This window comes from Rhinatrema bivittatum, chromosome 4, assembly GCF_901001135.1.
Source record: "Rhinatrema bivittatum chromosome 4, aRhiBiv1.1, whole genome shotgun sequence".
Classification (NCBI taxonomy): Eukaryota; Metazoa; Chordata; class Amphibia; order Gymnophiona; family Rhinatrematidae; genus Rhinatrema; species Rhinatrema bivittatum.
The window spans coordinates 357,455,408-357,474,666 of record NC_042618.1 but is presented as its reverse complement, the minus strand read 5'-3'; the positions used below and the strand labels follow the sequence as shown (position 1 = coordinate 357,474,666).

General features: G+C 45.4%; 2 protein-coding genes across 2 annotated transcripts in view; one reads left to right on the top strand and one right to left on the bottom strand.

Annotated features, from left to right (window-relative positions):
* CEP95 (centrosomal protein 95) overlaps positions 1-152 on the bottom strand; it is a 159,294-nt gene extending 159,142 nt beyond the window's left edge. Inside the window, exon 1 of the mRNA XM_029600760.1 lies at positions 16-152. The gene's annotated coding sequence lies outside the window, so the exon portion shown is untranslated. The remainder of the gene's footprint in view (positions 1-15) is intronic.
* Positions 34-18,130, top strand: DDX5 (DEAD-box helicase 5). Its single transcript, XM_029600763.1, has 13 exons — positions 34-231; positions 1,164-1,326; positions 1,702-1,798; positions 7,411-7,544; positions 8,617-8,682; positions 9,071-9,212; positions 9,293-9,453; positions 14,456-14,628; positions 14,978-15,088; positions 15,341-15,402; positions 15,485-15,544; positions 16,761-16,979; positions 17,445-18,130. The coding sequence occupies exons 1-13, from the start codon at positions 188-190 to the stop codon at positions 17,822-17,824; spliced, it is 1,812 nt and encodes a 603-aa protein (XP_029456623.1). The 5' UTR covers positions 34-187; the 3' UTR covers positions 17,825-18,130.
* The last annotated feature ends 1,129 nt before the right edge of the window (positions 18,131-19,259 follow it).

The window sequence follows — 19,259 nt, the reverse complement described above, 5'->3', positions numbered from 1 at the left end:
CAGCGCGGCACTCACCTCATCCCCTAGGCGCGGACCCGGCTTCTTTCTCTATAAAGCCGGTCTCCGAGCTGCGCACATCTCCCCTATTCCTTGCTCACCAGGTTTTTGCTTCTCATCAGTGGCGCTTTTTTATTTATATTATTATTTTTTCAAGTAACTTAACTTTTCGTGTTAATATTGTTAAACCATGCCTGGATACGGGAACGACAGAGACCGCGGCAGGGACCGAGGGTAAGTTGGAGATGGGGGTTAGTTACCGTTTGTCAAGCGGAATCTTCGGGCGGCGGGTCCTACGCAGCCCGTTAAAAAAGCAAAAGAAAAAGAGATATGGTCCTAGGTGAAATTGAGTGCCGTTAGTAGCCGTTTGTGTTATGTAGAAAGATGAGTAGCTTAAATCAACTAAAAAAAAATCATTTGAGTCTATCCTTTTTTGTTTTAAATCGCGTTTGATATAAATAAGTTGACTAGATTTTTGTGATGTCAACCGATATATATCTATATATAAATGTAGTGACTGCGCGAATGAAGGAAAGCATACGGGCGATGGTGGTCCAGGCGCCATGCGGCGGCCGGGGCGAGAGCTGCAGACAAAATGCCGGCTACGCGCCTTTTGTCTCGTGCCCGCAGCGCCGGCCAGAAAATGGCAACTGGAAAAAATGTGGCGTAATCGGAAATGGCTGCCCTGGGGGTGGGGGAATAAAACTCCTCCCTCGCTATCTTTGTAGTCCGCTGCACTACCAGGAAGAGCTGGGGTTTTTCCCAGAACTCGGAGGTGGGGAAAGGCGGTTTTGGTTTCTTTTAAATATAGTTTCTCCATATTCGTTTATAGCGGGTGCGGTGTCTGAGTCATCTTAACTTGAAGCCGCTCCCGCCTGTAGCAATCTTTTTAACAGTCGAAAGCGATCACTTTTTTTTTTTCAGTTGCGTGTAGAAGATTGGGGTTTCTAATTCGCAAGTATAACTCGAAATCGACGTTTAATTGAAGATGTGTACATTTTGTCGTTTTTTAATTAAAATTTCACGTGTTTAACGTAGTGGTTTGAACAAGAGTACCTAAGTTAAGGTGATTTAAGTTAAAAGACGTAACTGTGGATCAGAACATTTAGGCGGAAAGCCATGGCCCAGAAATGTTCGTGGTGTTAAAACAACTCTGTTCTTTTCAGATTTGGTGGTCCTCGCTTTGGGAGTAGGGGAGGACCCCCACCCGGAAAGAAGTTTGGAAACCCCGGTGAGAGGCTTGTCAAAAAAATTTGGAACCTGGCTGAGCTACCCAAATTTGAGAAGAATTTTTACCAGGAGCATCCCAATGTAACCAGGCTCACTGCAGTAAGTTTCAGAAAGCCTAGGCATTCTGTAGTGCATGGTTGCATACCTTACTCTCCATTTGTCTGAGGGTTGTAACTTTAGCAGAGTTAGTATTTGGATGTCCTGAACAGTTTGAACAAATTGGCTTGTTATGAAACATGAATAAAAGTTATAATTAGAATGTCTGGAAATCAAAGGTAAACCTATGAGTAATATCCATCCTGTTCCTGAGTCAGTTTATGTAAACATTTTTAGCATTATTTCTTTTGTAATAGACTGGAATAAAATCATAGTGTAGTATTAGACTTGTCTTCTATATATTTTAATAGTACATGTTGAAATTTCCTGTTCTGCATAAAGCTGATGAAACTTGACTTATTGCTTACACTGTTGTAGCAAGAAGTTGAGCAATACAGAAGAAGCAAGGAGATCACAGTAAGGGGTCATAACTGCCCCAAACCAGTTATGAATTTCTATGAAGCAAATTTTCCAGGTAAATATCTCTAAAGTTTGGTTTTACATGGTTTAACTAGGTAAAATGAGTTCTTGCTCATACCCCAGATCAGTCCAGATGCATGGATTTTTCGTCCCAGTCAGCAGATAGACAGAATAAAAGCTTCTCTAATGCTGTTAAGAGAATTTGCCACCTGCAGTCCTTCAGTATTTCTCGATCTCCAGTAGATGGTAGAAATGTAAACCATGTCCCATAGTCAAATATATCTGGAGAAATGACTCCCAGGGGTGCTAGGTCCCTTGATAGAGTTGAGTCAAGCAGGGTATTAGTGGCCATTTTTTCTCTTGGACCCTAGCTTGGAGGAGGTTCTTGAACAGCCAGTGGTGCTGGCTTCCTCATGCCCTAATACTTCTCTTCATTTACATGCCCTTCTCTGAAGTCTTAATGAGGGAAGTATTACATTTCCTAGCATGTAGCCAGATGGACTCAGGACCAATGGGTTATGATCCCCTGCCAGCACATGGAGACTGAGTCAGATTTCAAAGCTGATGTCACCCTAGATACACTCCTGCAATGACCTCAGCCCTTCAATATTTCTCAGTCTCCTAGTAGAGGTGGACATGTTCCCTTTGGGGATTGCTGTACTTCTTGGAAGAAATTCTTTTAAATTGGAGAGAATTGAGTCCTGCTCTCCTGTGACCTTTCCTAAAGGTCCCTCCCACATTCAGAATTCCGAATGTGACTTCTGAGATCCCTCAGGTGTACCTTGGTTGGGTAGCCAGTTGTGGACTTTGCCGCTTAAGCAGCTGAAAGGCAGTAGGTGGAGGTGACTGCCAAAGACCTCTCCCCCTGCAGCTGGAGACTCTCTTTGTACTCAGCCGGTAAGGGAAAAACTACCTCCTGATTCAGAGAGGTTTTGGTAAGGCTTCCTCCGGTTTCCTTGCTCGACGCACTGTAGAGATGTTCCCCTTACCCCAACAGGATCATGAAGTGGGCTTCTGAGCGGGTTGAGCGGCCTCCCAGTAGGCTAGGCCCCACCTTAGGCTTGGTCGGCATGCTGCATGGTAGGCTGCGGTGGTGCCATCTTGCACCCACGTCTTGTGCTGTACTACCCTCCATGGAGCATTGGTGTGTGCAGTGTCTGCTTTGCACATGCACTGTACTCTTAGTGTTGCAAGTGTATGCGTGGAATTCAAGTAAAGCTGGGGGCACAGGCTGTGCGCATCTCACTGCAGCCTGCATAGGCGCCCAAAATCCAGTGCATAAAACTTTTTTAAGCACAAGCCATCTGAACATGCAGTCATCACCAAAGACCTCCATCATATCCCCCCTCAGCAAGGACCCAGCTGCTCTTTTGGGTGGAATTTTTTCAAGCCTTCATACAGGAGCAGTCTGCTACCTCACTTGCCCCTGTCTGGATGGAACCTCAGCTGGTAAGCCCTCCCTCTCCTATTGGCAAACCTCGAGGCATGCCTTGCCTGACCATGGGTGTCCTGGCAGGCACCTGGACAGCAAGGATGTAGAGGATATAGATTCCTTGGAAGATGGGGTAAATTTCCCCTGGTCTAGAACAGAATTGAACCATGTTACCTTGTCCATAAAGACAAATTGCCAGCTCTGGTTTCCCAGACCCTGAAGATGCTGGGAGTTACTGGGGAGGACTCTGCCAGAACCAAAGAAGAATCTAATTAGGCTATCCCTATGGAAAGCCTCTTGCTACTTTCCAGTACCAGAAGCTACCCAGGAGTTGATTAACCTGGCGTGGGATGCCCCAGAACAAGTTTTAAGTGGATGAGCGCTAGAAGCTCTATAAGTGGATTCACTGGTCTGTGCCATCTTGGCGAACAACTATCCCAGTGGAGGGAGGAGTGGCCTTAAAGGATGTGAATCGTAGACTGGAGTCCATCCTTAATCAGGACTTTGATTCAATAGCAATGACCTTACAGATAGCTTCTTGTTCCCTGGTAGCTTGTTTGTGCCTGCATCACTCGAGGTGGATGATTCGGCAAATTCCAGAGCAGTTATGAAGCCTACCACTGCTTTTTTAGATGATGCATGCTCAGACCCAGTCTACCTCTGTGGTGATAACCTTCAAGATAAATATCACAAAGATGCTCTTTAAAGGATCATTTCTCTTTGGAAGTGAATTGAAAAAGCTGTCCAGCAAATGGGGCAAATCCCCAGTTCCCCAGCTAACAGAAGATAAGTTACAGCACCCCATGCCTATGAGGGGATGATCCAAGGGCTCCCAATGCTTTCATCCCTACAGAAACTCGGCATTTCAGAGGTCTCTGTCCTTTTGGAGCAGACAGCCCAAGAGAGGGGCAGGCTTTCGTTCAGGTTCATCCGAACCTCCAAATTAAACTTTGACCCACTCGGAATAAGGAGATAGGGGGTCGACTGTCCCTATTCTACCAATTGTGGATGGATCACTTCAGACAAATGGCTACTAGAGGTCATATGAGAAGGTTGTGTTGAACTTTTGCAGCACTTCTCGGGACATATATCTCCTTGCCACTCCCAGCAGAAGAATCAGGTAGTGGAGACTATCCTTTTAATGTTCCTCAGGATGAGGGCTATAACCCCCGTACCTCCACCACAGGAAAACATGGAGCACTAGTTCATCGTAGCAAGGAGGGTTCCTTTCGCCCCATCCTGGATCTCAAGAGCGTCAACAAACACGAATTATTAATTTCCGCTTGGAAACCCTATGCTCCATGGTAATGGCTGTACAAACTGGAGAGTTCTTAACCTCCCTGGACCTATCTGAGGCCTATATATCAGTCAAGAGGATCAGTTTCCTATGCTTTGCAGTACTGGGTCACCATTCAGTTACAGGTGCTGCCCTTTGGCCTGGCCACAGCCCCCAGAACAATTTCCAAGATTATGGTGGTCGTAGCAGCAGTGTTGTGAGAAGAGGGAATCCCGGTGCACCAGTTCTTGGACTGGTTGATCCAGGCAAAGTGTGGAAGTTCCAGGTGACATCCTTGCTTCAGGAACTAAGTTGAGTTGTAAACCTGGACAAAAGCAGTCTCAAACCCAGGGCAAGGTCTTCAGACTATGTGGACAAGGAGGCTGATGTCCCAAGTATGTTGGTTGAGCATGATATGCCTCACAGTGCAGAGCTATCTTCAAGTTCTTGCCTTGACTTCATCCCTACAAGTAGTGCTGTAGGAGAGGGCACACTTGTGACCTCAACACTCCCTGCTGTCATGTTGGAACCGGTAATCTCAAGACTATTCAATTCACCTCCACTTACTGATGGAAGTATGCTCTTGGCTCCAGTGGTGGCTGCAGGAAGCTCATCTGGGCAGGCGTGTAACCCTGTCCTCTCTGAGCTGGCTGGTCCTTACGACAGACATAAGCCGACAGGGCTGAGGAGCTCACTGTCAAGAACTGATGGCCCAACGAAGAGACCCTCTGGAACATAACCTGCCTGGAAACCAGTGTAGTCAGATTGGTGTCTACAATTCAGCCACATACTCCAGGGTCAAGCAGTCAGCATAATGTGAGACAACATGATAGCCTACATCAACTGCCAAGGTGGATCCAAGAGCCAGCAAGTGTCACATGAGACCTCCTTATGGAATGGGCAGAAATACATCTACAGACAGTATCAGCCTCACGTGTCGCAGGGAAAGTCTGGTCCAGGAGAGTGGACCTTGTCGGGCAAAGCCTTTCAGCTGGTAGATCGCTGGAATCTCCTATCGACCTGTTTGCCACATCTCACAACATGAAGGTTCCCCAATTCGTCAATTGCAGAAGATAGTGGTCCCTGTGGATAGACACTCATTCAGATGTGGCCAGAAGAGGAGTTGCTATACACATTCCTGCCGTGGCCCCTGCTAGGCAGTCATTTGCAGAATCGAGCACCACATGGGGTTTAGTCCTAGTAGCCCCAGATTGGTCCAGGAGGCAGTGGGAGGCACAGGAGACCTTCCCTGTACCTCCCACTGCATAGGGACCTGCTACAGCAGGGACCAGTCCTTGAGGATCTGACTAGATTCTGTCTTGTTTGGCCCTTGAGAGGGCTTGCTTGGCGAAGCGAGGATATTCAGAGGCAGTAATTGCCACCCTACTCAACACATGGAAATTCTCTACGCCCCTAGCATATATGCGGGTCTGGATAGTAATTTGAGTCTTGGTATGAAGAATATGGGGGTCCCCTCAGATATTCAAAATCCCACTAATTCTGGAATTTTTGTAGGATGGCTTGAATAAAGGTCTCGCCTTTAACTCTCTGAAGGTCAGTTCATCTGGATGTGGTCCATTTTTCTGAAAGGGGTGAAGCTCCTCCAGCCATTTTCCTTGTGGAATCTTATCTAGTATTGGAATTCTTGGCAGGACCCTTCTTTCTGCCATTGCGCAGTCCTTCCTTGCATTTATTAACCTTACTCATTGTTCCTGGTGACTAAATGCTCGGCATGTTGCATATCTGAATTTACAGGCCTTGTGTTGAACTGTTCTGGATGATTCCAGATGTACTACAACTTTGGTGTTCCTTCTTGCCCACGGTAGTCTAGAATTTCATTTGAATCAGTTCATTTTGTTACCATCCCTAGATAAGAGCAACAATGTGGAAGAATTCTGCCTTCTGTCCCTTGAATGTCACTTTTGGTGCATTACTGAAGTTTCAGAACCAGTCTGAAAGACGGACCCCCCTATTTGTCCTTCACAGTGGAAGGAAGCAGGGCAAACCAGCTTTGTGGGCTACCATAGCTTGCTGGATTAAGGAGGCTGCCATGGGGAGCCTATGTGGAGGCAGGAAAACAATTACCTTTTCAGGTTAAAGCTCATTCCACTAGGGCTTGGGCGGTCTCATGGGCGGAAGCTAGGCTGTCTCCTGTCAACATCTGCTGAGCGGCGACGTGGTCCTCCAGGTTCTATTGCCTGGATGTTCAGGCCTGAGAGGGCACAGCCTTTGCAAGAACTGTTAACTGGACCGCAGGCATCCTCCCACCCCGATCGGGAGTAGCTTTTGTACATCCCTTTGGTCCTGAGTCCACCTGGCTGCATGCTAAGAAATTTCTGCATTTCCTACCTGATTTTGTTTTCCATAGTGTAGACAGATGGGCTCAGCATCTTGCCCCCAGCTGCCCAAAAACAGTGCCAAGGATTTGCCTGTGGAGTGATTATAGATTTCAAGAGATCATAGGTATGCAGTGATCAGGGAATCTATAATTACTGGAGTTCATTTTTGAGTACAGTTAATCTGTTTAATATTTTTTCAATGATATGTCCACAATGGCTTTTGAAGAGAATACTGAAGGGCTGAGGTCACTGCAGGGTTGTATCTAGGGTGATTTCAGCTTTGAAATCTGTCTCCATCTGCTGGCAGGGGAGCATAACCCATTGGTCCTGAGTTCTATCTACACTTTAGGGGTTTGTTTTGGAGGATCTTGTCCCTTAAAAAAAATTATTTGGGATGCTAAATAATTGCTACTTTTGATAGTTTTAGCAACTGTTAATTCCCAATATGTAATGTACAATAGTATTGCACTGTATTTTATTTATTTATTTATTTGCATTTCTTATATACCGGCATTCTGAATTTGAAAGTTAATAATTAAAAACAAATTTAGTGATGGCAAACTGAGTTAGAGGGCCTCTGCATTATTAGGTGTAACAAGTTAATTTCTCTACTTTAACAGCTAACCTCATGGATGTAATAAAAGGTCAGAATTTCACTGAGCCAACAGCTATTCAGGCACAAGGATGGCCAGTTGCTTTGAGTGGGTTGGATATGGTTGGAGTAGCACAGACTGGATCAGGAAAAACGCTTTCTGTAAGTCTTTGAATCTAAAGGTTACTTTTTTTTTTACAAATAGTTACCATTTGCTATTGTCAGTGTCCTCAGGCTTTTTGGGTTCCATGAATCCAACTTTTTGGAAGCAGTACAAATCTGTGCTCAAACCATTTTGTTTTTGCACAAAGCATTTATTGCGATTTTGGTAGGTGTTATGAAGCTAATATCTGTTAGTTCAGATGGAGAAGGTGCAGAGAAGGGCAACCAGGATGATAGAGGGGATGGAACAGCTCCCCTGTGAGGAAAGGCTGAAGATGTTGGGGCTGTTCAGCTTGGAGAGGAGACGGCTGAGGGGGATATGATGGAGGTCTTTAAGATCATGAGAGGTCTTGAACGAGTAGATGTGACTCAGTTATTTACACTTTGGAATAATAGGACTAGGGGGCATTCCATGAAGTTAGCAAGTAGCACATTTAAGACTAATCGGAGAAAATTCTTTCACTCAATGCACAATAAAGCTCTGGAGTTTGTTGCCAGAGGATGTGGTTAGTGCAATTAGTGTAGCTGGGTTCAAAAAAGGTTTGAATAAGTTCTTGGAGAAGTCCATTAATGGCTATTAATCAATTATACTTGGGGAATAGCCACTGCTATTGCATCAGTAGCATGGGTTCTTCTTAGTGTTTGGGTAATTGCTAGGTTCTTGTGGCCTGGTTTTGGCCTCTGTTGGAAACAGGATGCTGGGCTTGATGGACCCTTGGTCTGACCCAGCATGGCAACTTAGCTTCTTACTGTTTAAGAAAACTATAAGCTCAAGCTAAATTGGCTTGCTTATATCACTCATCAGCAAAAAGTTTAGTATTCTCATTTTTAACAATGAAATCTGCAAATCTAGTAAAAGCCAAGTAGATCTAGAACTGGTGGCCAGTTTAATTTGAGCCTCAAGTACTATGTTAATGTGTCATTCAATTTTGTATAACCTGAAAAGTGCTGTTCAAAGGAAACCACTAACCAGGCCTGTGAAGGGGAATAGCAAGTAAACTCTCTAAAGTCTGAAGCATGCAGTTAGTACAGACTCCTATTTTCTACTAACTTCTATTTGTTTTCAAAATAGTACTTGTTGCCTGGCATAGTCCACATAAACCATCAACCATTCCTGGAACGAGGGGATGGGCCAATTGTAAGTATTTAAGTATGACTTTGTACTATATTTGGTTTTAATTCACATTTTTCATTGGTAGCTCAAAGCACACTAATGCACAGGAATTTCTCTGACCCAGGGAACTTAATCTGTATTTGTATAGGAGGCAATAGTAAAGTGATTTGTCAAGGGTCTCGAGGAATATCAGCAGGATTTGAATCTGCTGCTCTAACCACAAAGCTGATTTGTAGGTAGTATCTAGTAAATGTTGAGAGGCTTGTGCAGTAGCTTATATTGCAGGAGGGGACAATTTCAGACAGTTTCATTAACTTTAGTGAGGCATATGAAGACAATTCATGACATAGAAAGCTCAAAGGGTTTGACTATTTCAGTGTTTAAATCTTCAATTTTGATGCTATATTTGCAGGTATTGGTGCTGGCACCAACTCGAGAACTGGCTCAACAAGTTCAACAAGTGGCAGCTGAATATGGCAGAGCATGCCGTCTGAAGTCTACATGCATTTATGGAGGTGCTCCAAAGGGACCACAGATCCGTGATTTAGAAAGAGGTAAAATGGTTACCTGCCTGTTTGGGAGGAGGGCAATCTAATTTTGTTGAAATACTGGTAAGCTATAATTGTCATTGCAGGAGTCGAAATCTGTATTGCAACCCCTGGACGATTAATTGACTTTTTAGAAGCTGGAAAGACCAATCTTAGAAGATGTACATACCTTGTGCTTGATGAAGCCGACAGAATGCTTGACATGGGCTTTGAACCTCAGATCAGAAAAATTGTGGACCAGATCAGAGTAAGTTAAGTCATGCTTGGGCTGAATAGTTCTAAATCATGTCCTTGACCTGTAGACAGACCTGGCTTTCAAAGAACTACAGAAAATAAAAAATTTTATGCACTTAATACCAGATGTACTACAGGTTTTCCATTTTGTGTATGAGGTGGGGTTGACATGCTTAGTCTGATCTGTATGTGGATTTGGATGCGTGGCCCTAAAATTCAAATGAAACCAGTTCCTGAACATACCCAGATCAGTCAGACCAGTGGGTTGTGCATTCCTACCAGGAGATGGAGTCAACAATTAGAACTTTGGGCACTGCTACATAGTGCCACCTGTTGTCCCTCAGTATTTCTGACTTCAGCAGATGATAAATATGCAAACATGCATTCCCTGTACGTACCCGAATTAGTCCAGACAGTGGGCTGGACTAATTCCCCCTTCCAGCAGATGGAGTCGGAGCAAAAACTGTAAGGACGTCCTCTATGTCCCTTCAGTATTTCTGATTCCAGCAGGTGGTGCCTATGGTTCCCCAGTACTTTTTGCTAGACTTTGAGCATTTTCTTACCTTTTCTTACTTTTCAGTATGGATCAACTTTAAAAAAAAACCAAAACAGAGGTTGATTTCTTATTCTAATCCCAGTCATGAGACTTGCAGGCAGAACTTTTTAGGGACAGTCTTCTGTTGTTCACTCTGCATTTGGGGGTAAGGTTTTTTGTATTTTTTTTCAGCATTTTAATAGCTGTCACTGGGTGCACATTGGAGGCTCCAACCTCTCCCCGCACAGCAGCCCACCCTGAGATGTCGCTTCCTCGGGGCCGTTGAGACACAGGTGCCATTCCTGTCTCCCTAACTTACATAACTTGTGGATTACTGCTGCTGACACTCTCCTCCGGGAGAGTTATTTGCATTGTTTTTCCCCTCACTCTCCCATGCCATGTCAGACACAATGTGCAGCCTGCGGGGAGCCCGGGCGGCTCTCGTGCGAGGCGGCTCCCCGGTGGGGGGGGGAGTTCGCTTTCGCGCACTTCTGCATGCCAGCCCTCTGGGAGGTCGGCTCCATTCCTTTCTGAAGAGGGGACGGTGGCCATATTGAATTCAGAGCTGCCTGCTCCTACACCTCCCGATTTCATAGACTACTACGGATCTTCGCCTCCCCCATCGATTCTGATGCCGGCGATCCCACCTGATACTAATTTAAGTGGGGCACTTGAATGTGGTCCCTCCCGCTGCTGCCGCCCCCGAACCATTTTCTACAGAGTTCATTTTGCTTATGCATGATGCTTAGCAAGGATCTCTCAGGATGCAGCAGCTCCTTCTCCTCAAAATCCCTAGGCTCCAAGGGATTGGGGATTTGCCAGATCTTGCCCAGGTTCCTGATTCTCCTGTGCTCCCAGGGTTAGGGACCACACAGTTACCAGGAGCAGGGGTCACACAACCACCAGGAATCCCTCCGAGACCCTCTCGGGTGTGGGTGGTCTCCCGTCCAACCCAGACCCCCCCTCCTCCCTCAGCATCCTGATCCAGACTTGGATGATCTGATCCCACTACTGGAAGGGGATGACCCCCGCATTTTACGGCTTTCAGAGGGACGAATTGGATCCACTCATTCCTCAAGTCCTTGAAGAATTAGATATTGAGGACCCACAAGAGCCTGGGGGACCCTGTCCTGGCAGGTCTTCGTCCCCCAGCAAAAGCTTCCTTTTCATCACAAGCTTCTTCAGTTAAGAATGGGATGTTCCTGATGGCTCCCTTAGGGTTGGCAGAGCTATGGACAAACTGTACCCACTCCCAGAAGAATCTTTGGATTTCCTCAAGGTGCCCAGCGTTGATGCATCAGTGTTGCGGTCACAAAGGACAACTATCCTGGTCACTGGCGGCACTGCGCTAAAAGACATCCAGGATCGCAAGCTCTAGGTGTATTTAAAGAGAATCGTCGAAGTTTCTGCTCTGGGGGGTCCGAGCAGTGGTCTGCAGCGAACAGGGCTTTGTTGGATGCAACAATTGCTCGGTGCTCAGGAGCTTCCTCCAGACGAAGCACGGCAAGCGGACCGCCTGGAGGCGGTAATTGCATATGGGGCGGACGCTCTCTATGATTTCCTCAGTCCTAGCCAGGTCCATGGCCTCCACCGTCTCTGCTAGATGCCTGCTTTGGCTTCGCAATTGGTCGGCGGTTTCTTCCTCCAAAGCTCAGCTAGGCTCCTTGCCTTTCAAAGGAAAATTGCTTTTTGGAGACTAACTGGAACAACTCATCCAGTCCCTTGGAGAGAATAAGGTGCATAAGTTGCCCGAAGATCGACCTGAGTTCCAGGACTTTTAGCTCAACATGTTACCACTTCAGGGGACAGCATCTTTCATCAGTCCAGACCAGCTCCTCAGAGACCGGCCTCCTCTAATCACAGTCCTAGTCCCATTCCTTTTGTGGCCGAAGACAGTCCAGGGACAACCCCTCCCAAGGGGCTCCCAAGTCCACACAATGAAATCTTGCTGGCCCACTCTTCAATTCTCAGGATAGGGGGACTGCTGTCCCTCTTCTACGAGGAGTGGGTCAAGATCACCCATCCAGTGGGTCCTGGATATCTTAAAGCACTGTTACGCATTAGAATTTGCTTGGCACCTAAGACCGATTCATCTCCAGACGATTGATAGGCCATGTCGCCTGGATGGGCAACCATTGCCCCTGAGTAGACTGCATCCTGGCACAGTGGTCCTTCATCAGGGATTTTATCAGCCTGTATCCCTCACTCTTTAGAGAATTTGGCTTGGCTTCAGATGAAGGGAGTGGTGTAAGAGGTCCCAGATTGGGTCATCCCTACTACCAATGCTAGTCTTTTCTGGCTGGGGAGTGGTGTGCCAGAGAAGCAGCCCAGGGCATCTGATCAGAGAAAAGCTTTTTGGTCTATCAATTGCTTGGAGACCAGTGCGGCCTTTGGTTCACGGAACGAGTTCTCAGACAATGCGACGACCGTAGCTTACATCAATTGGCAAGGCGGCACTAAGTCATTCAGAGGCGCAGGAGGTTAATCCTTTGGATGGAGCCAAATCTCACATCGTAGGGATCAAACATTCAGGCCAATTATTCTGTCTTCTCAACCCAGGAGAATGGGAATTGTCACCCATGGTGATGTGGCTGATTTGCAGAAAATGGGGTGGTACTCATGTTGATCAGATGGCAACCCGGCACAATGCAAAGGCTCCTTGCTGGAGCAGATGGTATAGATGCTCTTGTCACCCTGGCCTCAAGGGGCCCTTCTAAACATTTTCCATCCATGGCCTTTGGTATGCAAGGTCTTACACCGGATAGAGAAGCATCTGGGGGATGGCCTTGCTGGCCATGGTTCGTGGATCTAGTCAACCTAGCGATCAAGGGACTTTTGCAACTGTCGCCTTATCTTCTACGGCCGGGCCCTATATTTTCTGACTAGGCAGATCACTTTTGTATAGCAGCTTGGCTTGAGACCAGACGGTTTGAGGTCTGGGGATACTCTGACTACTACCCTTCTTCAGGCAAGACTGAAGTCCACCTCTTGTCTTGTGTCCGCATATGGAAAGTCTTTGAGTCATGGTGTGTCTAGGGGGGGTTCAGCCCCTCTGTTCTTTGCTGTCCTGCATTTTGTCCTTTCTTCAGGAAAGTTTAGGCAAGGGTCTCTCCTTCAACTTAAAGTTCAGGCGGTAGCTTTGGCTTGCTTGAGGGAAGATGGATGGATACAAATTATCTGATCATTCTGAGTGGTTAGATTTATTTGGGAAGTCAAATTTGTGCCCTCCTTGGAATCTTAATCTCGTGCTTTGAGGTTTGTGTGGGCTTCCGTTCAAACCTATCCGCAGGGGGACTCTTAAGGATTTGACTCTTAAGGTCGTCTTCTTGGTAGCCATTTGCTCTGCAAGGAGAACTTTGGAGTTGCAAACTTTGTCATGCTGAGATGCTTTCCTTTGCATATCGGACATAGGGGTATCTTTGTGGATGGTGGTTTCCAATTTTCACGTCAAGACAGTGGAATTGCCGGCCTTTTCAGACTTGAGTGATTCTGAGGTGGATGTTTGTAGGGTGATAAACAACTTTAGGCAGTCTGATCATTTTGTCTTGTGGAGTTGTCCAAAGAAGGGTTCTCAGGCCTCCAAAGCTACCATTGCAAGGTGGCTTAAGGAAGCTATTTGCTCAGCTTACATCCTTAAGTGTAAGCCAGTTCCAGAAGGTTTGAGGGCCCATTCTACTCTCTTAAGCGACCTCTTGGGCAGAGGCCCAGTTGGGGTCTCTGTAAGGTAACTTGGAAGCCACTCCATACCTTCACTAAGCACTATTGGCTGGATGTGTGGGATCAAGAGGAAAGTGTTTTGAGAACAGGACTCTACAGGTCCCACCCTCTATTAGGGAGCTTTGGTACATCCCAGGAGTCTGAACTGATTCAGGTACATACAGGGAAAGAAATTTGATTCTTATCTGCTAATTTCTGTTCCTGTAGCACCACGGATCAGTCCAGATCCCACCCATTATAAAAAGGGGAGAGTCTTCAGCTCAGCTGTGGCATACTTTTAATTGCAAAATTCTTGCCAAGTTTACTCATTTACTTGTTAGAAGTTTTTGGGTTATGTGCACGATTTTACATTTAGCTTGGGTAAAGTTTAATTCTGAGGAACTGCAGGTGGCATCAGGGTACTTGAAGCAGGGTCAGTTTTACTTTCTCTGCCTCCATCTGCTGGTAGGGATGCATAAACCCATTTGTCTGGACTGATCTGGGGTATGAACTGCCATTTTGTTTCTATCTAGTCCACCCATCCACATACTACTCAGCTCGTTTCCACTTGGAGATCCTTTGTGCTAGTTTCATGCTTTAATTCACACTGTCCCAGTCTCAATCACTTCCACTGGGAGGGTGATTCTGTAAAGAAATGTCTTTAGATTGCTTCCAGGTCTATCCCCTTTCACCCTAATTCTGATACCTCATTCCATGGTTTTTGAGGTACTATTGTCAGCCAAGAGATTAGGGATCCTATTAAAGGATTTATTTGCCTTTTTAGCCTGACAGACAAACCTTGATGTGGAGTGCAACATGGCCCAAAGAAGTTAGACAGCTTGCTGAAGACTTTCTGAAGGAATATGTTCACATCAACATTGGTGCTTTGGAGCTGAGTGCAAACCACAACATTCTACAGATTGTAGATGTGTGTCAGGATGGAGAGAAGGATGAAAAGTAAGTTTGTTTCCTAACAGTAAAATGGATCTCTTCAGTGTTCCAACAGATTATAGAAATTTGGTTCTATTTACCATACCAATCTTTGGCATCATAGCTACTGTCACTTTCACATATGCAAGACAAAATTCGTCTGCTGCTTGAAGTGATTTAATTGCTAAAAACCAACAGCTAACATCAGAACACAGTGACTTCTCTTCCCCCCCCCTTCTCTTGTAGTTGAGTTGGTAGCCTAATAAACATAGGTTGATTAGGTCCCCCACATCAAAAGCCTTAGGCTTACACTATAAGCATAAACTAACTTTCCGAATGCATCAGTCACTTAGTATTTGGGTTCATTCCTTCTCAGGCTGCTTCGTTTAATGGAAGAAATTATGAGTGAGAAAGAAAACAAAACTATTGTCTTCGTGGAAACCAAACGGCGATGTGATGACCTTACACGACGGATGAGGAGAGATGGGTAAATTCAACTCATACTTCATATGCCTTGGGTTGAATATGGTATTTTTTTTTAAAACTTGGGGCATGAGTCACTTGGTATACTGAATTAACGATTGCAAGAATTGTACACTCAGAGCATTGCCTCAGATGAGGAAGCAGAGTTAAGAGATTTGCTATAACTCAAGCATTTTATAGCATTAATTCATTTAATATTGCTTAATTGTTCTGTTTGGTTTGTCTGCATCTTCATTGGAACATCTTACTATTTCAGATGGCCAGCTATGGGTATTCATGGGGACAAGAGTCAACAGGAACGGGACTGGGTTCTAAGTGGTAATTACCTTTTTGCTTTTTTTGCTTTTTTTTTTTCTCTTGACTAGTGGACAAGAACAAAGATTTACTTTTTTTCTTGCAGAATTCAAACATGGTAAAGCTCCTATCCTGATTGCTACAGATGTTGCATCAAGAGGGTTAGGTTAGTATGTGCATTTAAATTGTGATTTTTCTTCAAAACATTTTAAAGAAAGTTTACTGCTTTCTTTAACCTCTGCATTTTTCTGAGTTTTTTTCACATAAAGGTGCAGTCTTTGTGGCAAGGCCTAGGCATGACAATCCGAGGACTCGAGGGGGATGGAGGACTAGTGGATATGATCGGCTGGCTGCTTCCAGTCGAAATAGAGAGGTGAAAAGCTGTGAACATGTGTGCCAGTAATCTTCAAAAGGCAAAGACTTTTTAAAAATCATTACCTCGAAACTGTTCTCTCAGATACGAAAATGTGCTTCTTCGCCCTGATTTCTTTTCTTGTCCCATGTTTTGCATGTTGCCATGATACAGCGCTGTTACTATCTGTGTACATTATGTGTGCTGTGATCTGTGGGTTTTGAGTTTCAGTGAGCTTGCTGAAATGGAAGAAAATAAATCCAAACATTAGTTTCATTTCCCCCAAAGTGGAAATGGAGAGATCAGCTTTTAAAATGTACTAAGCCTTGTACAAATTGGTGAGTACTGGCACATGAGTTATAAAAAGGTGAAGAACCTTCTGCCTTTTTTATAGCAAGTGGGGCGGGAAAGCAGCGACCTCCATACATGTCTGACAAGTTCAAGTTCCTCCCTCACCTTGTACAATAGTCGTCATGTCGAGACCTGCCAGAGAGAGACACATTCTCAAGTGAACCCTGGCTTCTTGGAAGCGCTTGCCTAGACGAGACTCAGTGCATAAAAACATCTTGATGGCTTTGATTTAAGGGGGACAGGTATGTTTTTCTTGCAGCTGTGGTTGTAAGGTCTTGGCAAGACAAGCAGTGTGGCCTGAATTTTTTTTGCTTCTAATGTGTGTATAGGAAGGACCTTGTCCATTTTGGTCCTCAATGAACACATGAAGAGGCTGCAGTGCTTTCGTGGCCCGACTGCAGAGAAGCATTCAGATGTCACTTGACTTATCTGTAGGGAAACTTGCTGAACTGAGAATGCATACTCCTTATGGTAAGGCTTAAAATCACTGGGTGGGTGAAGATGGGTACATAAGTACATCTATCCACTTCTGCAAGAATGTAGGAAGAACAATTAATCAGCTTCTTTGCAGCCCTTATGCTTCTTGGAAATACTATGTCTAACTTGTGTTTTTGGTCTGGCTGTTGTGGTGTGCAAAACCTTGTACATTGCTTTTTGCTACACTGCAACAATTTTACAGATGTGGAAGATGTGAAATTTGTCATCAATTATGACTACCCAAATTCCTCAGAGGACTATATCCACCGAATTGGAAGAACAGCCCGTAGTAGCAAAACAGGCACAGCTTATACCTTCTTTACTCCTAACAATATAAAGCAAGTAAGCGACCTCATCTCTGTCCTTCGGGAGGCTAACCAGGCAATCAACCCCAAACTACTGCAGCTAATCGAAGACAGAGGTAAATAAGCACTTGGCATTCCTATTTGATGCCATGCATATTTTCTGTGTAAAATTAAATCTTGCATGCTCATGTCTGGAGAACCAGTTTGTCATAGAGCAGATGCCTTCTTGATCTTGGCTATGCTTGCTCATTTTTATTGAAACCTGTGAAGACTGTTTCCTGTAAGGGAAAACTTGTTTGGTATTGGCCATCTTTAGAAAAAAGCATCTGTTCAACACAACGAGAATGTATTCCTAGTTTTGCACTTCATGTATGTAACTTCCAGGCTTTGATTCCTGCTGCTGAAATCTACAACATTAGCTCTTGGCTTCCTATTGATCTAGTCTTGTTGCTGCTCTTGTGGGGTAGGTGAGGGAGGGGATAATGTCCGTTGACAGGCTGCAGCAGTCCAGGTTTACCTAGTGGCAGTATAATTGACCAGAAAAATGTGTATTAAATAGCTTTCCCCTTTCTCCTTCACAGGTCGTTTTAGGGGTAGAGGCATGAAGGATGACAGACGTGACAGATACTCTACAGGCAAGAGGTTTGGTAGCGGTCTTAGAGACAGGGAAAATTACGACAGAGGCTTTGGTTCTAAAGCTCAGAACGGTGCTTACAATACTCCCAACTACAGTAATGGCAATGCCTTTGGAAATGGCTATGGTGCAGCTGGCATGCAGTCCACTTACAGGTCTGGAAATCAAACAGCATCTTATCAAAACGGTTATGATGCCAGCCAACAATATGGAACTATGCTGAATGGTATGGCCCAACAGCAGTATGCATATCCTGCTGCTACAGCTGCTGCTGCTACTACAACTCCTATGATGGGTTATCCAATGCCAACAGGATATCCCCAATAAGTTAGAAATATATGTAAATGTCTGTTTTTTTCATAATTGCTCTTTATATTGTGTGTTACCAGGAAGATAGTTATTTAAGAAAACAAGTCTATATGGAAAATGCAGAAATGACTGCAGTGCAGCAGTAATTATGGTGCACTTTTTCACTATTTAAGTTGGATTTCTTTACATTCCTGAACTTTTTAGTTTCTTTTTGTACTAGAAAATGCAGCCAGTGTTTTCACTAAGTCAATGTACAGTGATTTTTGAGTACTGTAACGAGGGCAGTGCATGGCCTTCTAATAAAGAACATAACTTGAACTACGAGTGGTGTTTCCCTTTTCAGAGTTTGTATTCATTGCAATTCAGTAGTCCCATGGGTGGCTATACCCAGCTTGTTTTCAGGAGTGCTTTTGTGTGTGAGCACTTGAAATGCAAGTGCAGCAGAGGGAGTTCAAGGTGGGCACTGGCTGAGGACTTAACTAATGACTAGTTCCCTGTACGTACCAGGATCAGTCCAGACTGCTGGATTGTGCCTCCCCTCCAGCAGATGGAGTCAGAAGCTGAAAGGCACCCCCTAGATATACCGGTGTGCCTCCTGCGATCCCTCAGTATTTTCTGTGACTAGCAGATTGAGAGGCATAACCTGCAGTCCTGATCTCTCTGTTTTCTACATTACTTACAGGTTTTGTTTGTTGGCATTAACCCTGACTAGATCAAGTAGTTTGTTCTTCCTTCCTTGTCTGTCTAGTTTAAAAAAAAAAAAATTTGATTTTGGATTAAGGGAAGCTGGTCTTGTTTGTTGGGGTATTCGCACAGAGAGGTAGCAATCTTGCGGGCAGGCTTGTAGGGCACTGCCCTCGTATCTAGTTACCTGGAGCTAGGATAGTCCCAAGGGACAGGGGGAGAGCTTACCGGTGGGCCGGTCACCCTCCCCCCACAGTGCACCCCTTCCAGAGGGTTCCTCTGAAGGGGGCTTGTACTCAGATTTAATTAATCTTTAAAAAAAAAAAAAAAAAACTTTGTGCTCTGCGGCCACGTGAGTCCTGCTGGAGGCAGGCAGTAGTAAGCCTTTTTATTTCAGCCCCAGCCTGCCGTCGATCGGTCCCGGGACTCCGGAGGGGGTGGCTGGTTCACCCGGCACGATTCTGCAACTGTGTAGTGCTTACCTTTTTGCTGCGCTTTTTGTGGCAGCTTCTCTCCCCGCATCCCCATGCTGCGTTCTTCGGCCTGCACGGCCGGGGGGGGGGCGGGGGCGCGACTCTCCCGAGAGGGTCTCTGCTCCGGATGCCTTCCCGGGGGCGAGGGACCCTCTCGGGGGCCGAGCACTGCCTGCAGGTCTTCTTCCCCTGCTTCTTCAGCACGGCCCTGGAGGGTTGCTGGATCAAGGTCGGCAGCCCCGCCTCCCATAGAGGAGGAGGTGGCGGCCATTTTGAACACGTTGAAATCAGTAAGT